Genomic DNA, 18,244 nt, shown 5'->3' with positions numbered 1-18,244 from the left:
TCTTTTTCTTTTTTTTTATTCGCTGTGCAAATAAACCACATCTTGTTATAAATACACTAAAGTACTTGGAACACTACCCTCATATATTTTTATAATCTTATAATCACGATTGGTGCTTGCTTTATTTTTAGGTTCGCCAAGCTGCCTTTCAGTCCCTGGGGCCTTTTATATCCACATTTGCAAATCCATCAAGTTCTGGTCAGTATTTCAAAGAAGAGGAGTGTAAAAGCTCAAAGGACGATCAACAAAGTGAAAACGATGAGAGGTATGCACTTTTGTGGATTTGAAAGTTGTTTGAAATAAAGCAACAATGCCAATGCTGAACTTGTAAAGCTAATTGTTTATCTTAACAGTTGTGACATTGCAATTGTAATAGGATCTTGACCATCCATCAGCCCAGACTGGCCATTGGGCAAAGCGATGACCATGGGCCTAGGTCTGCAGGGGGGAGATCCTTTGATCTCCTCTGTCGGCTCATGCAAAGCTGGCCCTGCTGTGAGCCCACTAGGACCGGTGGGGAGATCAAAGATCTCTCACAGGCCCTTCATTCCTGCAGAGAGAGGGGAGATGGGGTACAGGGATGATCTATTTCTCTTGTGAGCAAGAAATAATTTGGAGTGTTGCCGCGGTTACCACTGCAACGCTCCGAGGATCTTGCAAGAGCAGTGAACTCTGCTTGTAGCCAGAGGAGCTGCAGGCAGAGTAACACCTCCACTGGACCACCAGGATCTACAGTGTCTCTCACCTCTCTGAGGAAAAAATAGAAAGGAGGGGCATAAATAAAAATACTATGAAACATTACTGACAATAATATACACTGCTCAAAAAAATAAAGGGAACACAAAAATAACACATCCTAGATCTGAATGAATTAAATATTCTTCTGAAATACTTTGTTCTTTACATAGTTGAATGTGCTGACAATAAAATCACACAAAAATTAAAAAATGGAAATCAAAATTTTCAACCCCTGGAGGTCTGGATATGGAGTCACACTCAAAATTAAAGTGGAAAAACACTACAGGCTGATCCAACTTTGATGTAATGTCCTTAAAACAAGTCAAAATGAGGCTCAGTAGTGTGTGTGGCCTCCACGTGCCTGTATGACCTCCCTACAATGCCTGTGCATGCTCCTGATGAGGTGACTGATGGCCTCCTGAGGGATTTCATCCCAGACCTGGACTAAAGCATCTGCCAACTCCTGGACAGTCTGTGGTGCAACGTGACGTTGGTGGATGGAGCGAGACATGATGTCCCAGATGTGCTCAATTGGATTCAGGTCTGGGGAACGGGCCAGCCAGTCCATAGCATCAATGCCTTCGTCTTGCAGGAACTGCTGACACACTCCAGCCACATGAGGTCTAGCATTGTCTTGCATTAGGAGGAACCTATGGGCCAACCGCACCAGCATATGGTCTCACAAGGGGTCTGAGGATCTCATTTCTGTACCTAATGGCAGTCAGGCTACCTCTGGCAAACACACGGAGGGCTGTGTGGCCCCCCAAAGAAATGCCACCCCACACCACTACTGACCCACTGCCAAACTGGTCATGCTGGAAAATGATGTAGGCAGCAGAACGTTCTCCACGGCGTCTCCAGAATGTCACGTCTGTCACATGTGCTCAGTGTGAACCTGCTTTCATCTGTGAAGAGCACAGGGCACCAGTTGCAAATTTGCCAATCTTGGTGTTCTCTGGCAAATGCCAAACGTCCTGCACGGTGTTGGGCTGTAAGCACAACCCCCACCTGTGGACGTCGGGCCCTCATATCACCCTCATGGAGTCCGTTTGAGCAGACACATGCACATTTGTGGCCTGCTGGAGGTCATTTTGCAGGCTCTGGCAGTGCCCCTCCTGTTCCTCCTTGCACAAAGGCGGAGGTAGCAGTCCTGCTGCTGGGTTGTTGCCTTCCATGTCTCCTGATGTACTGGCCTATCTCCTGGTAGCGCCTCCATGCTCTGGACACTACGCTGACAGACACAGCAATCCTTCTTGCCACAGCTCGCATTGATGTGCCATCCTGGATGAGCTGCACTACCTGAGCCACTTGTGTGGGCTGTAGACTCCGTCTCATGCTACCACTAGAGTGAAAGCACCGTCACCAATCAAAAGTGACCAAAACATCAGCCAGGAAGCATAGGAACGGAGAAGTGGTCTGTGGTCACCACCTGCAGAACCACTCCTTTATTGGGGGGTGTCTTGCTAATTGCCTATAATTTCCACCTGTTGTCTATCCCATTTGCACAACATCATGTGAAATTGTCACACAGTGTTGCTTCCTAAATGGACAGTTTGATTTCACAGAAGTGTGAAATGACTTGGAGTTACATTCTGTAAGTGTTCCCTTTATTTTTTTGAGCAGTGTATATTTTTAACCACACACACTGCACCCTTTCACATGCTTCTAGAAACACACTGCACCACCTACACACTACATATGTAATACACACTACATCCCCTATATACATTCTGGATCCTTTTTACACACACACAATCTAAATCCCCTGTACGCAAAAACACACTGTAGCGGGCAGAGGGTAACCCGACTGGTTACCTCCGCTAATACAGAAGGAAGAGACTCCTCTTCCCCCAATAACTGGATGACACACAGTTCCAGGGGTACAACAAAACTTTATTGGCCACACTCTGCTTTATACTTTCCCCATGCAAGGGGTGGATCATACACAACGAGAATGTCCCCTCCCGGGGGTCGCATAACTGAACCGGAACCCCAATTCCCTTTGTCCCTGTTCCTGCCACTCCTTGCACCCCTGGCTGGGTTTTCCCCATCCCAGAGGCCTGTGCATGTGACAGGAACTCCAGTCCCTTTGTCCCCAGTTCCCGCCACCCATCCTCCGGGGACCAGGGGATCTTTATCCCATGAGCCTCTGTACCTGGGAGTCCCAGCGCGTGGGGTTCCTGTGTGAAACCTGGCGAGGGAAGTGTCTCCTTTCAGGACACGAATGCTCCCTCTGGCCGCTATTCATCTATACGATACTCGAGACAAGTCTATACGAACGGCGGCCGCCCAGGGAAGCACTTATTAATTACTTACCTTGTGGTTTCACACTTTATGTTGCAAGTTTAACGTTCTAAGTGACTGGTGGGAACACTCCAGGGGGCACTGGGGGAGGTCCTCGTTCGGGAACCAAACGAGGTGGGAAGCAATCCACGAATGCTCCCACTAGATGACGTTTGTCTAACAAACGGGCCGCCACCCAGGTTCGCCACACGCCGAGGCTTCCCTTTTGGTTTGTGGTTTTGACACCTCGTTGGTAAAGTGCGAACATTCTAAATGGAGTATTGAGGTGGTCCCCGTTCGTATGAGCTCTCCCGAACGGGGAGCAGGTAAAACATACAAATATTAACAAATACACGGGGGAATACTGGCAGTCACATAAAGACAAGTCACGGACAGGCAGCGGTACACGCACACATACTCGCTACATCCCCTATACACACTCTACAAACTCTACACACAATGTCACCTATACGTGCATACTCCACAGCACCTATGCACACACTTGCTGTGTCCCCAATACACACACTGTTGTCCTTATACACAAACTACAACACATGCACACACTCTCTACAGCCCCTAGCCACACACACAATCCCACAAGCAGCCTCTAAACTCATGTACAGAACTCCTGGCCATTTTTTCCTCTGGTATCCCACTTATGAATATACTCGACAAGTCACAAGCAAACGCAGTGCTATCTTGTCATTAAATTTGCAATTAAATGCGCAGAACAAATGCAGAGCCTTTTTCTCATGTGACAGCTCTTCAGCAGGGCTCTGTGCATGGCGTGTCCAGGAAGAGAATGGGGGGGGGGGAGCTTGTGATTACACAAACACCCCCCCTGGTTTCGCCCCCTTGCCACTGGACCACTGTGATTTAAAAATGCCCAGGCAAAATTTGTTTCCCAGTCCTTCCCTGTCATCCATGAAAATTCATATTGTGTTCACCCAGTTTCCACTACTTCAAAAATTCATTGAAAACTCACTTTTTCAAGAAAGCATATCAATTAAACTGTTAGCAGGCTTTTATCCCCCGCCCCCTTTACTCCTCTCCTGTAGCTGTCAAAATTACCTACTAAGCCCTCAGTGAAAACTTTTCTAACAACCTACTTCGTACCCCTACTTTTACCCTTTGTGTCACTACACCCCACACCCTCTAGCACAGTGTTTCCCAACCCAGTCCTCAAGGCACACCTACCAGTCCAGGATTTAAGGATTACCCAGTTTTGTCTAAGGTGTTTTTAGAAAAAAAAGAAAAAACACCTTAGACACAACTGGGTCACCCCTAAATCCTGGACTGGTAGGTGTGCCTTGAGGACTGGGTTGGGAAACACTGCTCTAGCATGTAAGCTCATTAAGCAAGGCCCTCCACCCACTTCCTGTACATCCAGTTGTCTGTTTACAATTACATGTCTGTTGGTTCACCCATTGTACAGCTCTACGGAATCTTATGGTGCTATATAAATAATAAAATAATAATATAGAGTATTAGGTTGTTTTTTGTTTTTTCTTACTGAATTAACTATGCTGTAATGTTAGAGATCAAATGAAATGTTACAAAAGACTTGGGTGGTACCTCTATGCATTGTGCCCACTGTGAATCTCTTGAGAAACTGCATACCGACTGTGTTAAACCACATAAGACAAAACTCTTAAAGGAAATAAAATGTATAAAACCCTCACAGCTATACATTTTCTTACCGTTTTTTTTTTTTATATGTAATAATTCACTCTCTTCTAAAATTTTACTGTTGACCATAAGGAGCCAATTGTATTCTGAATCTCTAAGCTAAAGGGTGTCTTTCCTATTCACTTAGCAAGATTATAGAATTAATGGAGCACTGTAGGCATATATTAAAGTAATTATGGTGCCTAGTCAACGGGTACCACATCACTGCTAAACTGTTTACTCAGTTTATTAGAGTTTCTTGGTCCCCAGAAGCCTGACCTCTAATGACAAAATGTCAGTGTTAGAGTTTTGCTCTACTTCATGCGATACCAAGGGTACTGGGTATCGATAAGTGAAGAGCACCTGCTGAGTGTTTTGAAGAAAATCACTTGCTCGTTCCCTGGTATGATGCAAGACAGAAGCATATCTTCACCATATGGTCTTTTGAAGCTTGGCATCAGACTGTCTGGACCCATTATCTCTACTAAATGGTAGCAGCAACGCATCCCAGGCTCCTACAAACTTCTGGCATCATAACCACTTAAATCCTTTGAATGGGTCTGTAGTTTTTATTTGACAGGTAGTCTATGGTCATTGTTTCTGGTACAACTATGCTGTTGGGGACAAAAGTAACTCTTGCACTCAAGGATGATAATTATACATAAACATCTCTCTTCTACTTTCTAAAACACGCTTTTAAATTGTCCTGTAGAAAAAAAAAAAACCCTCAAAGTTGTATGTTCTAATTTCAGACACTTGTGGTATGTGCACTGTACTGGTTAACCCTCTTGTAAACAAACAAGTTTCCATTAATTCTTTTAAAAATTCATATTGTAAATGTGTTTAGCTTGCTTAAGGGATTTTTTATTTAAGTTTTTTTTAAATCTGCAGTGTAATATTTTGTATGTATAGTGTTATAGGTATACTGTGTTTGAGGACTCTTTAATAAAAAATTTTTAGGTACACATTCACGATGATTCTGTTTTTTAAAAAGATACATTTTCTTCAGCAGGACAGCTAAAGAGGTTCTGGCACAAGATGCTTCAAGTGTGGAAGATGATGTCCCATTGATAGACCAGCTTTGCACAGACAGTGATGTTAATTTTACTGTGAAGTTAGAATCGAGTTTGGAAGATGTAGCAGGTGAATCTTCCAAGGACAGTAGTCAACAAGTTGACTTTCTATCATGTTGCACTTTGCCTTTGCAATCTACAGCTGACTCCAGCAAACCAGAACAGATCTCTAATGAGTCTAATGCACATGAGGTGTTGGAGTTGGCTTCACCAGAGAGCCCTGTTACTGAGCAAGAATTGTACAATTCGTTCCATTTCTGGAGGACTCCCATCCCCGAGATTGATATTGATTTGGAACTGAAGCGAACACAAGCAGAATCTCGTAGCCCGGAAAGTAGTCAGACTGTTCAAAAGGCATCATCTCCTGGATCTCCTAATATTACAATGGCCACAAGAAAGGAGCTTGAGGAAATGATAGAAAATTTGGAGCCTCATATAGATGATCCCGATGTTAAAGGTACCTATAGAAATTATATAATTTCCTATCTATTTATTTGCAGTGCAGTAACATTATCACAGGCAGGTACAGACATGAAATCAGAAAACATGAGAACAGTGTTAACAATTTAGATTGTGATACATGTCAAGAATTGTGCACCATTTTAAACTTTATAATGCCCAACTAACAGCTGACATATGTAAAAAGAAAACAAGTAAAGCCCCACTGGAGCATCAGGAAAGAGCAGTATGAGAAAATGCCTAGAATCCCTCAAGGAGGCATAGCCTTCATGGTATACAGAGAGTCCCTGGTAACTCTCATAAGGCCATTATTGGGTAAAAGTCATCCAATTCCTGTCTCTGAGAGCACTCTCTTGCTGAGACCAGGGCCCCATAACTAGGCTTGGGGTGGTTAGGTTCATCACTACCATTCTAATACCCACACTCTGGGAGCATCCACCTCCTTCTTTCCTGTGATAGAGTCCGCACCAAAGAGGGAAATATTACAGTCTAAAGGTCGCCACAGTTCATGGCCCAGGTGAGTTGCAGCGATACATTGGTATGTGTAAAATCTAGAATTCCGCTTTGGAGAGCTGGGGACCCAGAATTGGGGATGCCCCCTGTTTTTTAGCTTTGCCCAGAGCCTGGCGCAAATGTCATCAAAGATACTGAGCAGAGTCCACCTGTAAAAGTTGCAGGCCTCTTTCCAGCGAGGTAACAACTGCCATCTTGGATCCGCTTGTAGCACTTAGTATGTCTTCCAAGCAGCACATGGTAAAAGCCAGTGAAGCTGCTCCTGGTGGGACCAAGGCCACCTCCCCCTGCTTTGATAACAGGTAGTTCTCCAAAGTATTAGGACTGCACTAAGAAGAAAAAATGCTGCTAGAGTGGTATAAGCCTGTGCACCAGGTTGTCCCCAATTAGACAAGACTATCTGAGAGTCAATTTAAATCTCAGGTCAATCATAGCAGTAAAAAAAAACTGAATACCTAAGATAAGTAGCTGTAGCACTTTGGTTCCTCTCTGCATGGCTTCAAGACTTGCCCCTGCATATTTTCCTACTTTAATAAAAACGAGTTTCTGCCCCTTTTAACAATTCTTCAATGAGTGATACAAGTGAGCATCCTTTAGTCACATTAGAACAATATTTCTGGAGAGAAAAAAAGTGTTATCTATTACTCTATTAAAACAATATTGAGAATCCCTACCTTTGTAATGTAAACTACAAATTATAAGAGGGGATACAATTTTGGACACTGCCATGTAGGGGAAAAAGATGTGAAGCAATGGAACCAAGATATGAAAATGTTTCCCCTCCAAAGCTCTTTTATTAAAGTTTGCTCACCCCTCAAAGGGTTCATGCAAACAAGAGAAACCTCTCCAAATGCAGTTTAGTGAACTAAAATCCGTAAGCTTTGTAATTAGGGGTTGCCAGATTTATGTGTGTATATTTTGCATTGGATTTAAAATCACAGTAAGCGAAGGTAGAGAGATAGCAGATGCAGAGGGTCCAGCAGTCTGGTGACAATTTTGAAATAGGGAGTTTTTTGTTCTAGTGATGGTGTGAGAAAGTGGCAGCAAACATAGGGGACAAGCACTAAGTAAACAAAGTTATGGCTCTCTAATTAGATAACCATGCCTCCCAGTGTAAATATCTTGGACATCTCAGTACAGCAGTAAGTGCTCAATAAAGGAAAGCATGATTCTTCTCTGAGTATCTCATTTGATGGACTAGTAAATACTTAAAGTTGGGGGACAGGCAAGTGATGGCCTGAGGGCTGCCTCTTTAGTAAAACTGCTTTAAAATGTTTAAGGTAAGATTTTTTTGCATTTCCTTCCTCTATTTTTAAAAATTTGTCAGACGAAAATTATTTTGCTTCGGTTTTGTCTAAATAGCATACATCTGTAAGTTAATCACAACTCGCTGTTAATTGAATAATCAATAAATTGTTTTGTTTTGGAGTAGATGGGGGTGGGGGGGGGAATAGATCCATGATGTAACTTATGTCATTTTGTTAGTAGTAGTAGTAAGTTTTACTTTTTGTTTTTGTCTAGCACAAGTTGATGTACTCACAGCAGCCCTCAAAGCATCCAAATTAGGAACTCTGGAAGATCCGAAATCCTCTCACTTGAACCGGGAAATCCTCTACAGAAATGATCGTATTGAAACCGGGAAAATAAACTGCAAAATTGCATGTGAGGACTCTGGTCCTTTGATCAGCGATTCTGTAGAGGTAAAAAGACTAGAGATTTTGCGGTTTTCAGTTTTTCTGGAGATCTAGAAATGACATGCATAATTAAACACTACTGTGTGGCTTAAAAATATTGCATGTATGTGGGTTTATATTATTTAAAGCTGACTAGACATGTCCTCCATAGTGTATGCAGTCAACATTGCGCTACATACATGATGACTCTGACTTGAGCACTAGTGGCAGCTTTAGCCCTGAAGATGAAAAGAAATCCAAAGTGCAGGTATGTGTTTCAAAGTACACACATTCAGTATAATTTTGATCATAAAAATGTGTTACAATGTCAGCATGTCTGTATTCTTCTAGGATGTTGTACCTCAAGCCTTATTGGATCAGTATTTATCCATGACTGACCCATCCCGAGCTCAGACTGTTGACACAGAGATTGCCAAACATTGTGCCTATAGCATTCCAGGAGTGGCTCTAACATTGGGCAGACAGAACTGGCATTGTCTCAGGGATACTTATGAGACTTTGGCAGCTGACATGCAGGTATGTACAACCATAACCCAATATAATTGTTTAACAACTGCTTCTGATGGGTACAAATACAAATAGATAAGTCCTGCGCTCACACCCATCACTCCTGGGCAGCAGCAACGACCACACTACACATCAGCCGCAATACATACAGTAAAAACAAAAGAAAAAGTTACCTCTGCTCTCTCCTTAATCCCTATTTATATTTAAACAAATGGAGGTCATTTAGTTACTCCAATGACAAAATCGGCTATAACTCCGCTACTGCATGACACGCAGTAGCGGAGTTATAGCCGATTTTGTCATTGGTGCACGCAGGGATACCCTGACAAATCTGAGGATTTGCCCGACTATACTCTGTAGCCGACAAGCATGGATGGCGTGGGGGAGACGGCCGGTCTCCCACTCCTACAGAAGGCTATGACTTCTAATCTGAGTACCCATGGACTGGTGGGGGTTATCCCGGTCCCAAGAGATCATCTCCCTGCCAAACGGCAAGCACATGAACATGTGCAAAAGAAACATTGCTCCCTCAATATGGCGAAGGCGACCAGTGATCCTTTCAAGATGGCGAAGCCGCAGTCTACAACTCAAAAGCTGGATGCAATCTTTGCAGCCTTCCTGAGGCGCGGATCGGAGAGACAGTGGATCTCACAGATGCCTACGACTCATATCTCACCTATTGATGTGCATGTGGGGGATCCTGCGGAGCTCCGGGACCCTGGTGTACAGCATGGATTGGATCCTGTAACATCTACCTCTGTATTAGTCGCCATGTCCCCCTCAGGGCTGTGTAAGACAGTTGCCGTGCAGCCGAATCCAACCGAGGGGAGATACTCGGCGCCAATAACCATTCCTGTGCAGTACTCAACCTTCCTAACCCGGAAAAGTGGTGACAGGATTTTGAAGCAGAGTGCAGGAGGGGCCCTCTCAGATAGCAGGCCCTGTCTGACGCCCCCTCAGTGGCTCACCGACCCTATGGCAGCGCCTCCAGGAGCGGAGACGCAAGCAACGACCTTTTGTTGCCACCTCAGGCCGCCACCAGAGGAAGCCAAACCAGATCAGCGAGAACCTCAGAGCCCTAGGGGTGATGAAGCCGCCCCTTGTACTTGGCTGCAGCAGTAGAAGCACACATCGGAACCGGTATGCCTACATGCAGGGGGAGTCATATTGCCTGCACAAAGTTGTCAATTGCAAAGGCGGACACCATTTTGTTTTACCCACCTCTCCTGCAACACAAGATATGGTTATGTCTCTTGACAATATTATTTGATAGGTATTCCTTAAGAGTGTGTGAACTAGCCATTATGCAGCTGCACCCCAGAAAGATATATCTTGTGCCTAACATGCTATTCCACCTTTATACTGATCTAAATAATGTCTTGTCTGAAAGGATATGCCCTAAAGAAAGCATAGATTCACTTCTCAGACGAATATATATAGCATGCTTAGCTTGTTAATCTCCTTATTTATATACACTGTTATGCTTGCTTATGCATTACTTGTAATCCTTACAATTTATAAAAATGTGCAGTCATCTCAAATGTCATGCCTATGTTTAACTATGTTTTGCTCAGCTTGCAAATGCTGTTGTGATGCTGCAAGTTTGTGTGTTATAATGTGCACAGCAAAAATAAAGAATATAAAAAAATTAAAAAAAACAGCAGTAACAGGCCGCTGCAAGAAAATCTGGTTGGCTGGAGTGTGCCATGATGTGTAGGAGCACACCACTTGACCAATCAGCAATCTGATGATAGTCTCTTTAAAACTGCATATGTCTACAGGTCCACGTCACACAATTCAGGCTACTGAGGTTTGTGTTAAAAATCACCCTAGCCTTTTGAATGCAGAGGGCTTAACCTTGGTATTCCCACCGCAGTGTTGGAGGGTTAATGAGGAAAAGGTAAAACTGATTGCTCAGCTAGGAGACCCAGAGGCATTAGCCATGACAGCCCAGCATGTGTGTATTATAAGATGATGAGGCACAGGGTTACAGAAAGTTAAGGAGCTGGTTAAATGAACACATTCTTGCTAGGAGTTGTGAAGAAAATGGTTTTAATGTTCAGATTACTATGAGTATATGATCATACATTGCCATAACGCCAATGTACTCCATTCCACACCAGCGAGGCAATGGCCGCGTTCTCATTCAGATCTCCCCATAGGAAAGCAGTGGGAATGTGAAGGTGACGGCGAGAGAGAATTAAAGAATAACTACAGCCACTTGTAAGATGTATAGGGAATGAGGAGGAAATTGAGTGAGAAGTACCATTTTTCACAACAGGGATTAATCAACATATAGAAAAGTAAAATTGCATGTTTCAAAAAGATTTTTTTTCAGTACTTCCACAATACACTGTTTTCTATACTTGCTTAATGCAGGAAAGCCTTAAATCACAGTCATCTTGGAGCTTTATAGTGTTTGTGGCAGTGACTACCGTCTTTCTAAGCAATGCCGTGACTGCTTACTTTCTGAATGCTCCTTGAATTTTTCTTCTAATCCCTTAACTGTTTTCAGTGGAAAGTGCGAAGGACGTTGGCCTTTTCCATCCACGAGCTGGCATCAATCCTTGGAGACTCCCTGACAGCTGACGATTTGCTTCCTATATTTAATGGGTTTCTGAAAGATCTTGATGAAGTCAGAATAGGAGTGCTGAAACATCTCTATGATTTTCTAAAGGTATATTTTATCCCTTTCTTAGGTTCTCTTTCTGGTATTGCTTGCTTCTAATTAGGATAGCCAAATGCACATTATTTCAGGGCAATTCTGACAAGATTGGGTATTCTGTGTTTTTTCATTTTTTTCATTTTAGTAAACACCTCTTTCCAACCACATTCCCTTTAGTTCTGTTACATTATGTAGTACATAAGATTTACTTTTATAGAATTAAGTATATGCTTTGAAGATCATCAACTGACCTAAGCCTTGTTGCAAGGTGTATTAATATCTAGAAAGTCCTTAGTTACTCTCAGTGCTTACAGTTGTGCATAATTGTGATATTCTGTATATAATTATTTTGTGCATGATGCTTACTGTATTTAAAAAAAATAAAAAAAAAGCGAGAGAAAAGTGTATCATTTTTTATTTTTTATTTTAGCATAGTCTTTAATTTAAATGTTCATTTTAAATTATATTTATCTTTATCAATTTGCCTTGTGTCCTAGCTTCTCCAGCCAGATAAAAGGAGGGAATATCTTTATCAGCTGCAAGAGTTCCTGGTGACTGACAACTGTCGAAACTGGCGATTCAGGGCAGAGCTAGCAGAGTATGTAATTTAGTATTTATTTCAATAAAAAAAAATATAGCTATGCTAATATATTTATGAAGTACAGCTTTAAGTGACCGGTGACACTCCATTCCTTTACTACTCTAGCAGGAACAACCTTAATCACAGCTACATATGCCATAGTTGCTCTGATTGAGAACCTGGAAAACCGTCTGTGTTAGAGTTCACCTTCTCTCCCCTGTCCATTGTTGGTAAAGAGGGCTATGGCATCAAAATATGATATTGCAACACTAAAGACTGCATGGCATTTCTTTCAATAACACTGTACACTCTTATGGAATATGAAATCAAGTTTTTGAATTTAATTCCTGGATCAGTTGAAAAGGAAAAAAAAAGTTCCTTAATAAATAAAAGTAAAGTTTTATTTAATACTGGCTATTCATTCCATCATTAAGTATTTTCATGAAGCAATGACCATTTGTTGACCATGTCTAAGTAGTTAGGAGCTGACCTATATCAAAAATATATACCAGGTTAGATGTATTTTTGTGTAAACAAGCCTGCATTGTCTTGGTAACAGATGTCTTATTTACTGTTCCTTTAAGTGACGATGCTCTGTATGTGTTGGAATGTAGTTCTATCACTGTTCTGTTTCATTTTCCAATAGGCAGTTGATTCTTCTTCTTGAACTGTACAGTGCCAGAGATATTTATGATTACTTGCTGCCAATTGCTTTGAATCTTTGTGGTGATAAGGTGTCTTCTGTGCGTTGGATTTCTTATAAACTGGTAAGAGTAAAACAAAGTTTGCACGAGTTGTTAAAAAAAAAAAAGCGCACTACAGCCAATTACGTTATTAAATGTTGGTTTGGTTCTCCCTTATTCTGTTGTATAATCTAGTTCAGCAGTGGTTTCTTACCAAAGAAAAGTTACCTGCGCTCTCTCTCTGTATATTTAAACAAATGGGGAGGACATTTAGTAACTCCAATGGCCACTGGAGGGAATGCCCGCCTACCAACGTCAAGGCAGACCCCCCCTAGACGGGTCCTACTCTGACCCTTTACCTTGCTTCCTTGAGCTTCTGGCAAAAATATCTGAGACAGAAAGGGGTATTTTTTTTTATATACACCCCTATATACTTGTTAACCCTTAATAGGGAACACATGGGATGGGAGGCAGCATTGTAACCTAGCTGTGTGATACAAAAAGTGAATACAAAAATAAAGGTCCTGCACTCACTCCCATCACTCCTGGGTGGCAGCAACGACTACAGTACACATCAGCTAATACATATAGTAAAAACCCAAAAAAAAAAGGTTTTCTTACAGTTATCTTCACTGGTTTTCCATCCCCACTATATGATGTCCTAGGAGGAGTAGAATTTCCCACTAATAACCTAATCGGTAGTGGTTTTCCAGGATTTCTGAATTGTAAACTCTGTATAGAGGTTTTAAACTATGTTTACGCCATGTATTTCTTGTTTAAATTTGCAAGTTGTCAATTCTGTAATTAACCATACATTTTTACATGTGCTGCTTTTCAGGTAAGTGAGATGGTGAAGAAGCTGTACCTTGCACCCACCCAAACATTGGTGCTGGACCTAATGAATAAACTAGTCGAACAGTTTTGTCGGAGCTCTAAATGGTCTGGGCGACAAACATTTGTGTTCATTTGTCAGGTAAGCGCAAACATTTTTATATATATATATATATATATATTTATTAGTTTTGTTATATGTGGTTTGAGTGCTTCTTTAGTGTTTGTGTTCCAGTTATCAGACAATTTGCAGCCGGAAGAGACCCGATAAATTGCTTTACACAGTCTTTTACTTTGTGAGAAAGATAGAACAGGCCAAATGTAATATTATAATACACCAGTGACAAAAAGAGTGGATTTATATTCCATAGCACTAAATGTAGATCAGTCCGTAACAACATACTTTCCACTGTGATTTTTCCAGACTAATATTTTTTTCTTCCAGAACTGCCCTTGAGACATAAACCCATATATAAGAAAGCTTTATTAGAAATTCTTTCAAACAAAACATAGTTGGGGCATATTTCATTCCACTGGAGTTGCCAAAGATATTTCTTGACACAGGGTATTCACGTGATTGTTCGAAAACCTGTCAATTGTGTTTGAAAACATGAATTGTTGACAGGTACATGACTGTCGTAGCCACCACTGTTTCCAAACAACATCTTTAGGTTTCCTGAAGCCTCTGTACAAATTTTGTTTGTCTGGGTGTTTTCGTTTGTAACCATTGCCTTGTTTCAAGGTGCCGTAACTGCATTGTGAGTAACCAGTGACCTCTAAAAATGTTGTTGTTTGGCTTCATGTAAGTTTTAATTTAGGTGTTCGTTACACATGCAACTAATGTACTCTATTCTGTCCTCTTTCCCACCTAGGCACTCATTGAAGATGACTGTCTTCCAATGGACCAATTTGCCCTTCACCTGATGCCTCATCTATTGCATTTAGCATCTGATAGGGTTCCGAATGTGAGGGTCCTCTTAGCAAAGACTCTGAAACAGACCTTGCTAGAGAAGGGTGAGCACTTCCTGTTTGTACTGACACCCAGTAAGCAATATTAAAACGAGAGAGACGTGTGAAATACATTCTGCCGCTGTTATACCCTTCTCATGTAATATTTAGTCGTAAGTCTCACTCATAGAGCACTTGGCCTGTAAAATAAAATATAACATTTACACAGTGTGGCAAATTATTGGCTAATCGCTGTTTGAGTAAGCTCTTGTTTCCTAATTGGCAAATGTGGTCCAAAATGTTAGCTTTGTATCTAGAATTGGAATAATTCTCACTTGAATTCATATTTTTTTAGTTTATGTATAAAACTTTGCCGAGAGCATGCTGTTACACCTACTACAATCTTGGAAGAAGGTATGGTTGTAGGATTTAAACCATAGCAGAGATTTCCCCTTTATGGCTTTGAGAAGGTGTTTTGTTTACATTGGTCTGGCAGCATAGAATGTCCCAATGGGGCATTGATTATTGCCTCGGGAGACCTGGAGATGCGTTAAATTCCATCATATGAAAATTGTTTAGCAAATTTTGCAGGCAGAATAGTCGAGTAATGAGTCACCTGACAAAATTAGGAAGTTCCTCGGTGGGTAGTGGATCTTGATGTCCTTTTGGCACCCCTTGTCATCCAGTTAGTCTACTTGGTTGGTGAAGTGAGATTCCAACATTTGTAACTGCTACATCGACTCACCCAGGGCACTTAACCCCTTTTTTCAGGTCGATTGTTTCCTCTTCGGTAGCTTGTAGCTTCTATCCTGTTTGTCACTACCTGCCCCTCAGTTTTTACATCATTGGTTGTTAACATTGCCCTGGAGATGTAACAGCAGGTCTTGGATGACACGTTTGGTAGCTAGTATATCAGCTCCATTGAGTGCTGGGTCTCCACAAAAAGAGTGTTCTCTGCAGGTATGTTGGGTTATCCCCCAGGCTCGAGAAGTTGATGCCAGCTTCAGGCCAATGTCTGCTTTCTCCATTTGAAGGCTGGGTTGTTTTCTGCGACTTATGGCACATTGTGTCAGGTGCAGCTTGAGAGGAACTCTCTGGAGATAGGTCTTTTGTTGCTGGTAATCTGCGCAAAAGGCTTTAAGTCCTCGTTGCAGAGTTTTGGCAGTTGTCACTTAAAGTATAAAAGAAAGGCATCCACAGGTTCAGTGGAACCTCCCAAATGCAAAGGTGGCAGTTTTACCCCCGGATGTCGAGTGCCTCTAGAGATGGGAGGTAATTTTTCCGATGTTTGTTTGCGCTAGGAGCTGCAAGGAAATGGTGTCTGTCTTGATGTGCTGCTTAGCTCTGCCGCAGTACATATTGATCTTAAAAATCCACAAAGTTAAAGGTGACTATTTTCAGCCATGAAAGGTGTGGCATGGGCTGCATAAACAAAGTGATTTAGTTCCTATGATTGAACAGCCATAAAGTCGGTACTGGGGAAGAAGGGGGGATAGCTTGCTAAAGCAACAAACAGGAGAACTGCAGCTTTTGTAACCTGATTTTAGATATACCCCAAATGAAAAATGAATAATTAAATGCATTCATGTTTTCATTTGAGGTATATTTTCCCCAAACAGTCTTCTTCCTGCCGTGTTTGGCTTTTATCCTGATTAAGATAAATGAAGCTGTCAAGTCAATCTAAACCTATGGCAAGAAAGGGAACGGTGCATGCTGTAATGTTGACGTAAGACAATGTCTAATGGCTTAATAAAATAGTTGTTCATTATTCCAACATTTTATTTTGAAACTTACAAATGTTAGAGATCTGCTACACTTTCCTCAAGAGATGTTTCAGAGAATCTGGAGTTGTATAGAATGGAAGACATATGGAGAACTGATAGAAGTGATAAGTCATGAGAAGAGCCTAAGCAATGTTCAGATTTATTTTTTATTTTAACGAATACCACCAGCAGTCCTTCACTGTGGTTTTCCATTTGTTAAAGTTGTTTCCACAACTCCTTAAAAATTTGGATTCAGTTTTAAATCTGTTTATATTTCAATTGAATTTTTACAAATGCTAATGATGATTTGCTTTGTTTCAGAATACTTCCTGACATCTGCCAATTCTCATCAGGAAGCAGTAGAGCAAACCATTATGGCTCTACAAATGGATTATGACAATGACGTCAAATACTTTGCCAGTATACACCCCGCTAGCACCAAACTTGCAGATGATGCCGTGAGCACTGCCTCTTCCACCTATTAAGTAGCATCCTTTTCCACTTAAACCACCGAGAACTCTGAAATGAAGACAGCATGGACACTGTCCTTTTTTTTTCTTTTTTTTTTTCTTCTCCTACTCTACATTAGGAGGGAAGAGGAACTATAAACGCTCTCAGAGGATTGCCACCAAAGCCTTAAATCATCAGTCTTCCTGAGATGTTAAAAAACTTGAATTGGCTCTTTAGTAACTTTTAACCTACTAGGGAATAACGTTACTCTACTTGTTTCCTCTCAGCCGAATGTCATTTAATTCACTTCCTATGTCTTTCACTGCAGGGATCGCTGGTTGCATATATAGGTTCATATTTATTAAGCTGTGCTATAAAACAACATATCTTACAGCACAGTGCTGCTTAGTAAGCATGGGCAAAAAAACTTGCAGTGAATTACTCACTTTATCCCCACATTGTTTAGATTGTCCAGTATTAGATGTAATGGGGTTTTTATTCAGAGGTATTCCCCATAAATTTCTTAACGTGTGAATAGTTTAACTTTTTTTTTTTTTTTTTGCATTGTGTAAACTGAGAAAGAAAGTTGAGTAACTTCCTCCCACCCGCCTCCCTTTCTTTCTTAATACCCTTTCTTTTCTTAAGGGCTCAGTGCTAACACTACACTAGATACTGATTTTAATCCTTTAATGCAGCATATTGCTGTATGTATTAGACAGACAACATTGCTGTAAAGTACCTCTGTTATAATTAGTTTTCATGCTGGTCATGACCTGAAGGAAATATATTATTTCATGAACTTCAAGTCATTTTCTTTCTTTTTTTTAAACTTGGTAATGATCAGCTGTAATGGGGTATCACTAGTGGGCTCCATATACATGTACATATCCGTCAGTACTCCCAGAAGTACCGAAGTCTTTAATCATGCTGTTTAAGCCTCTGTTGTAATACAAGTTTCTCTGCTTGTCCGAATAAAATTTAATAAGTTTCAATATACATCATCCTATTGAATTGATACTTTTCTTCATTGTGTGTTCTAGCTAATGTTTAACAGATTAAGTACTGTTGGCATATTTGCAGTGACATTTTAAAGGAATTTACCTTATTAAGTAATTCTAAAAGTATTCGATGTTTATGTATTCGATGTTTATTTTCGGCACCAAGTTCAGGTGTCAATCTAACTTAAAGGGACACTATAGTCACCAAAACTACAGTTTATTTAATTTGTTCTGATGAGTAGAATCATTACTTTCAGGCTTTTTGATGTAAACACTGTCTTTTTAGAGAAAATGTACTTCCATTACAGCCTAGTGATAACTTCACTGGCCACTCCTCAGATGCCTGTTAGAGATCCTTCCTGGGTCATGGCTGCCTAAAATGCATCTAGAC

The 18,244-nt window shown here is 41.2% G+C and overlaps 1 protein-coding gene across 4 annotated transcripts in view; it reads left to right on the top strand.

The window, feature by feature from the left end:
- PPP4R1 (protein phosphatase 4 regulatory subunit 1) overlaps nucleotides 1–17,851 on the top strand; it is a 39,907-nt gene extending 22,056 nt beyond the window's left edge. For 2 of the 4 annotated variants that reach the window (XM_063451571.1, XM_063451569.1), the window contains exons 10-20: nucleotides 132–265; nucleotides 5,702–6,219; nucleotides 8,256–8,434; nucleotides 8,580–8,675; nucleotides 8,759–8,944; nucleotides 11,451–11,612; nucleotides 12,098–12,198; nucleotides 12,827–12,947; nucleotides 13,702–13,836; nucleotides 14,567–14,708; nucleotides 16,727–17,851. In XM_063451571.1, the coding sequence (XP_063307641.1) occupies nucleotides 132–265; nucleotides 5,702–6,219; nucleotides 8,256–8,434; nucleotides 8,580–8,675; nucleotides 8,759–8,944; nucleotides 11,451–11,612; nucleotides 12,098–12,198; nucleotides 12,827–12,947; nucleotides 13,702–13,836; nucleotides 14,567–14,708; nucleotides 16,727–16,890 (1,938 nt within the window). In that variant the 3' untranslated portion in view covers nucleotides 16,891–17,851. Of the gene's footprint in view, nucleotides 1–131; nucleotides 266–5,698; nucleotides 6,220–8,255; nucleotides 8,435–8,579; nucleotides 8,676–8,758; nucleotides 8,945–11,450; nucleotides 11,613–12,097; nucleotides 12,199–12,826; nucleotides 12,948–13,701; nucleotides 13,837–14,566; nucleotides 14,709–16,726 lie in introns of all 4 variants that reach the window. The other 2 variants (XM_063451570.1, XM_063451568.1) reach the window with 1 other exon arrangement.
- The last annotated feature ends 393 nt before the right edge of the window (nucleotides 17,852–18,244 follow it).

This window comes from Pelobates fuscus, chromosome 4 (genome assembly GCF_036172605.1).
Source record: "Pelobates fuscus isolate aPelFus1 chromosome 4, aPelFus1.pri, whole genome shotgun sequence".
In the NCBI taxonomy this organism is placed as follows: Eukaryota; Metazoa; Chordata; class Amphibia; order Anura; family Pelobatidae; genus Pelobates; species Pelobates fuscus.
This window is presented reverse-complemented; position numbering and strand designations above follow the sequence as displayed.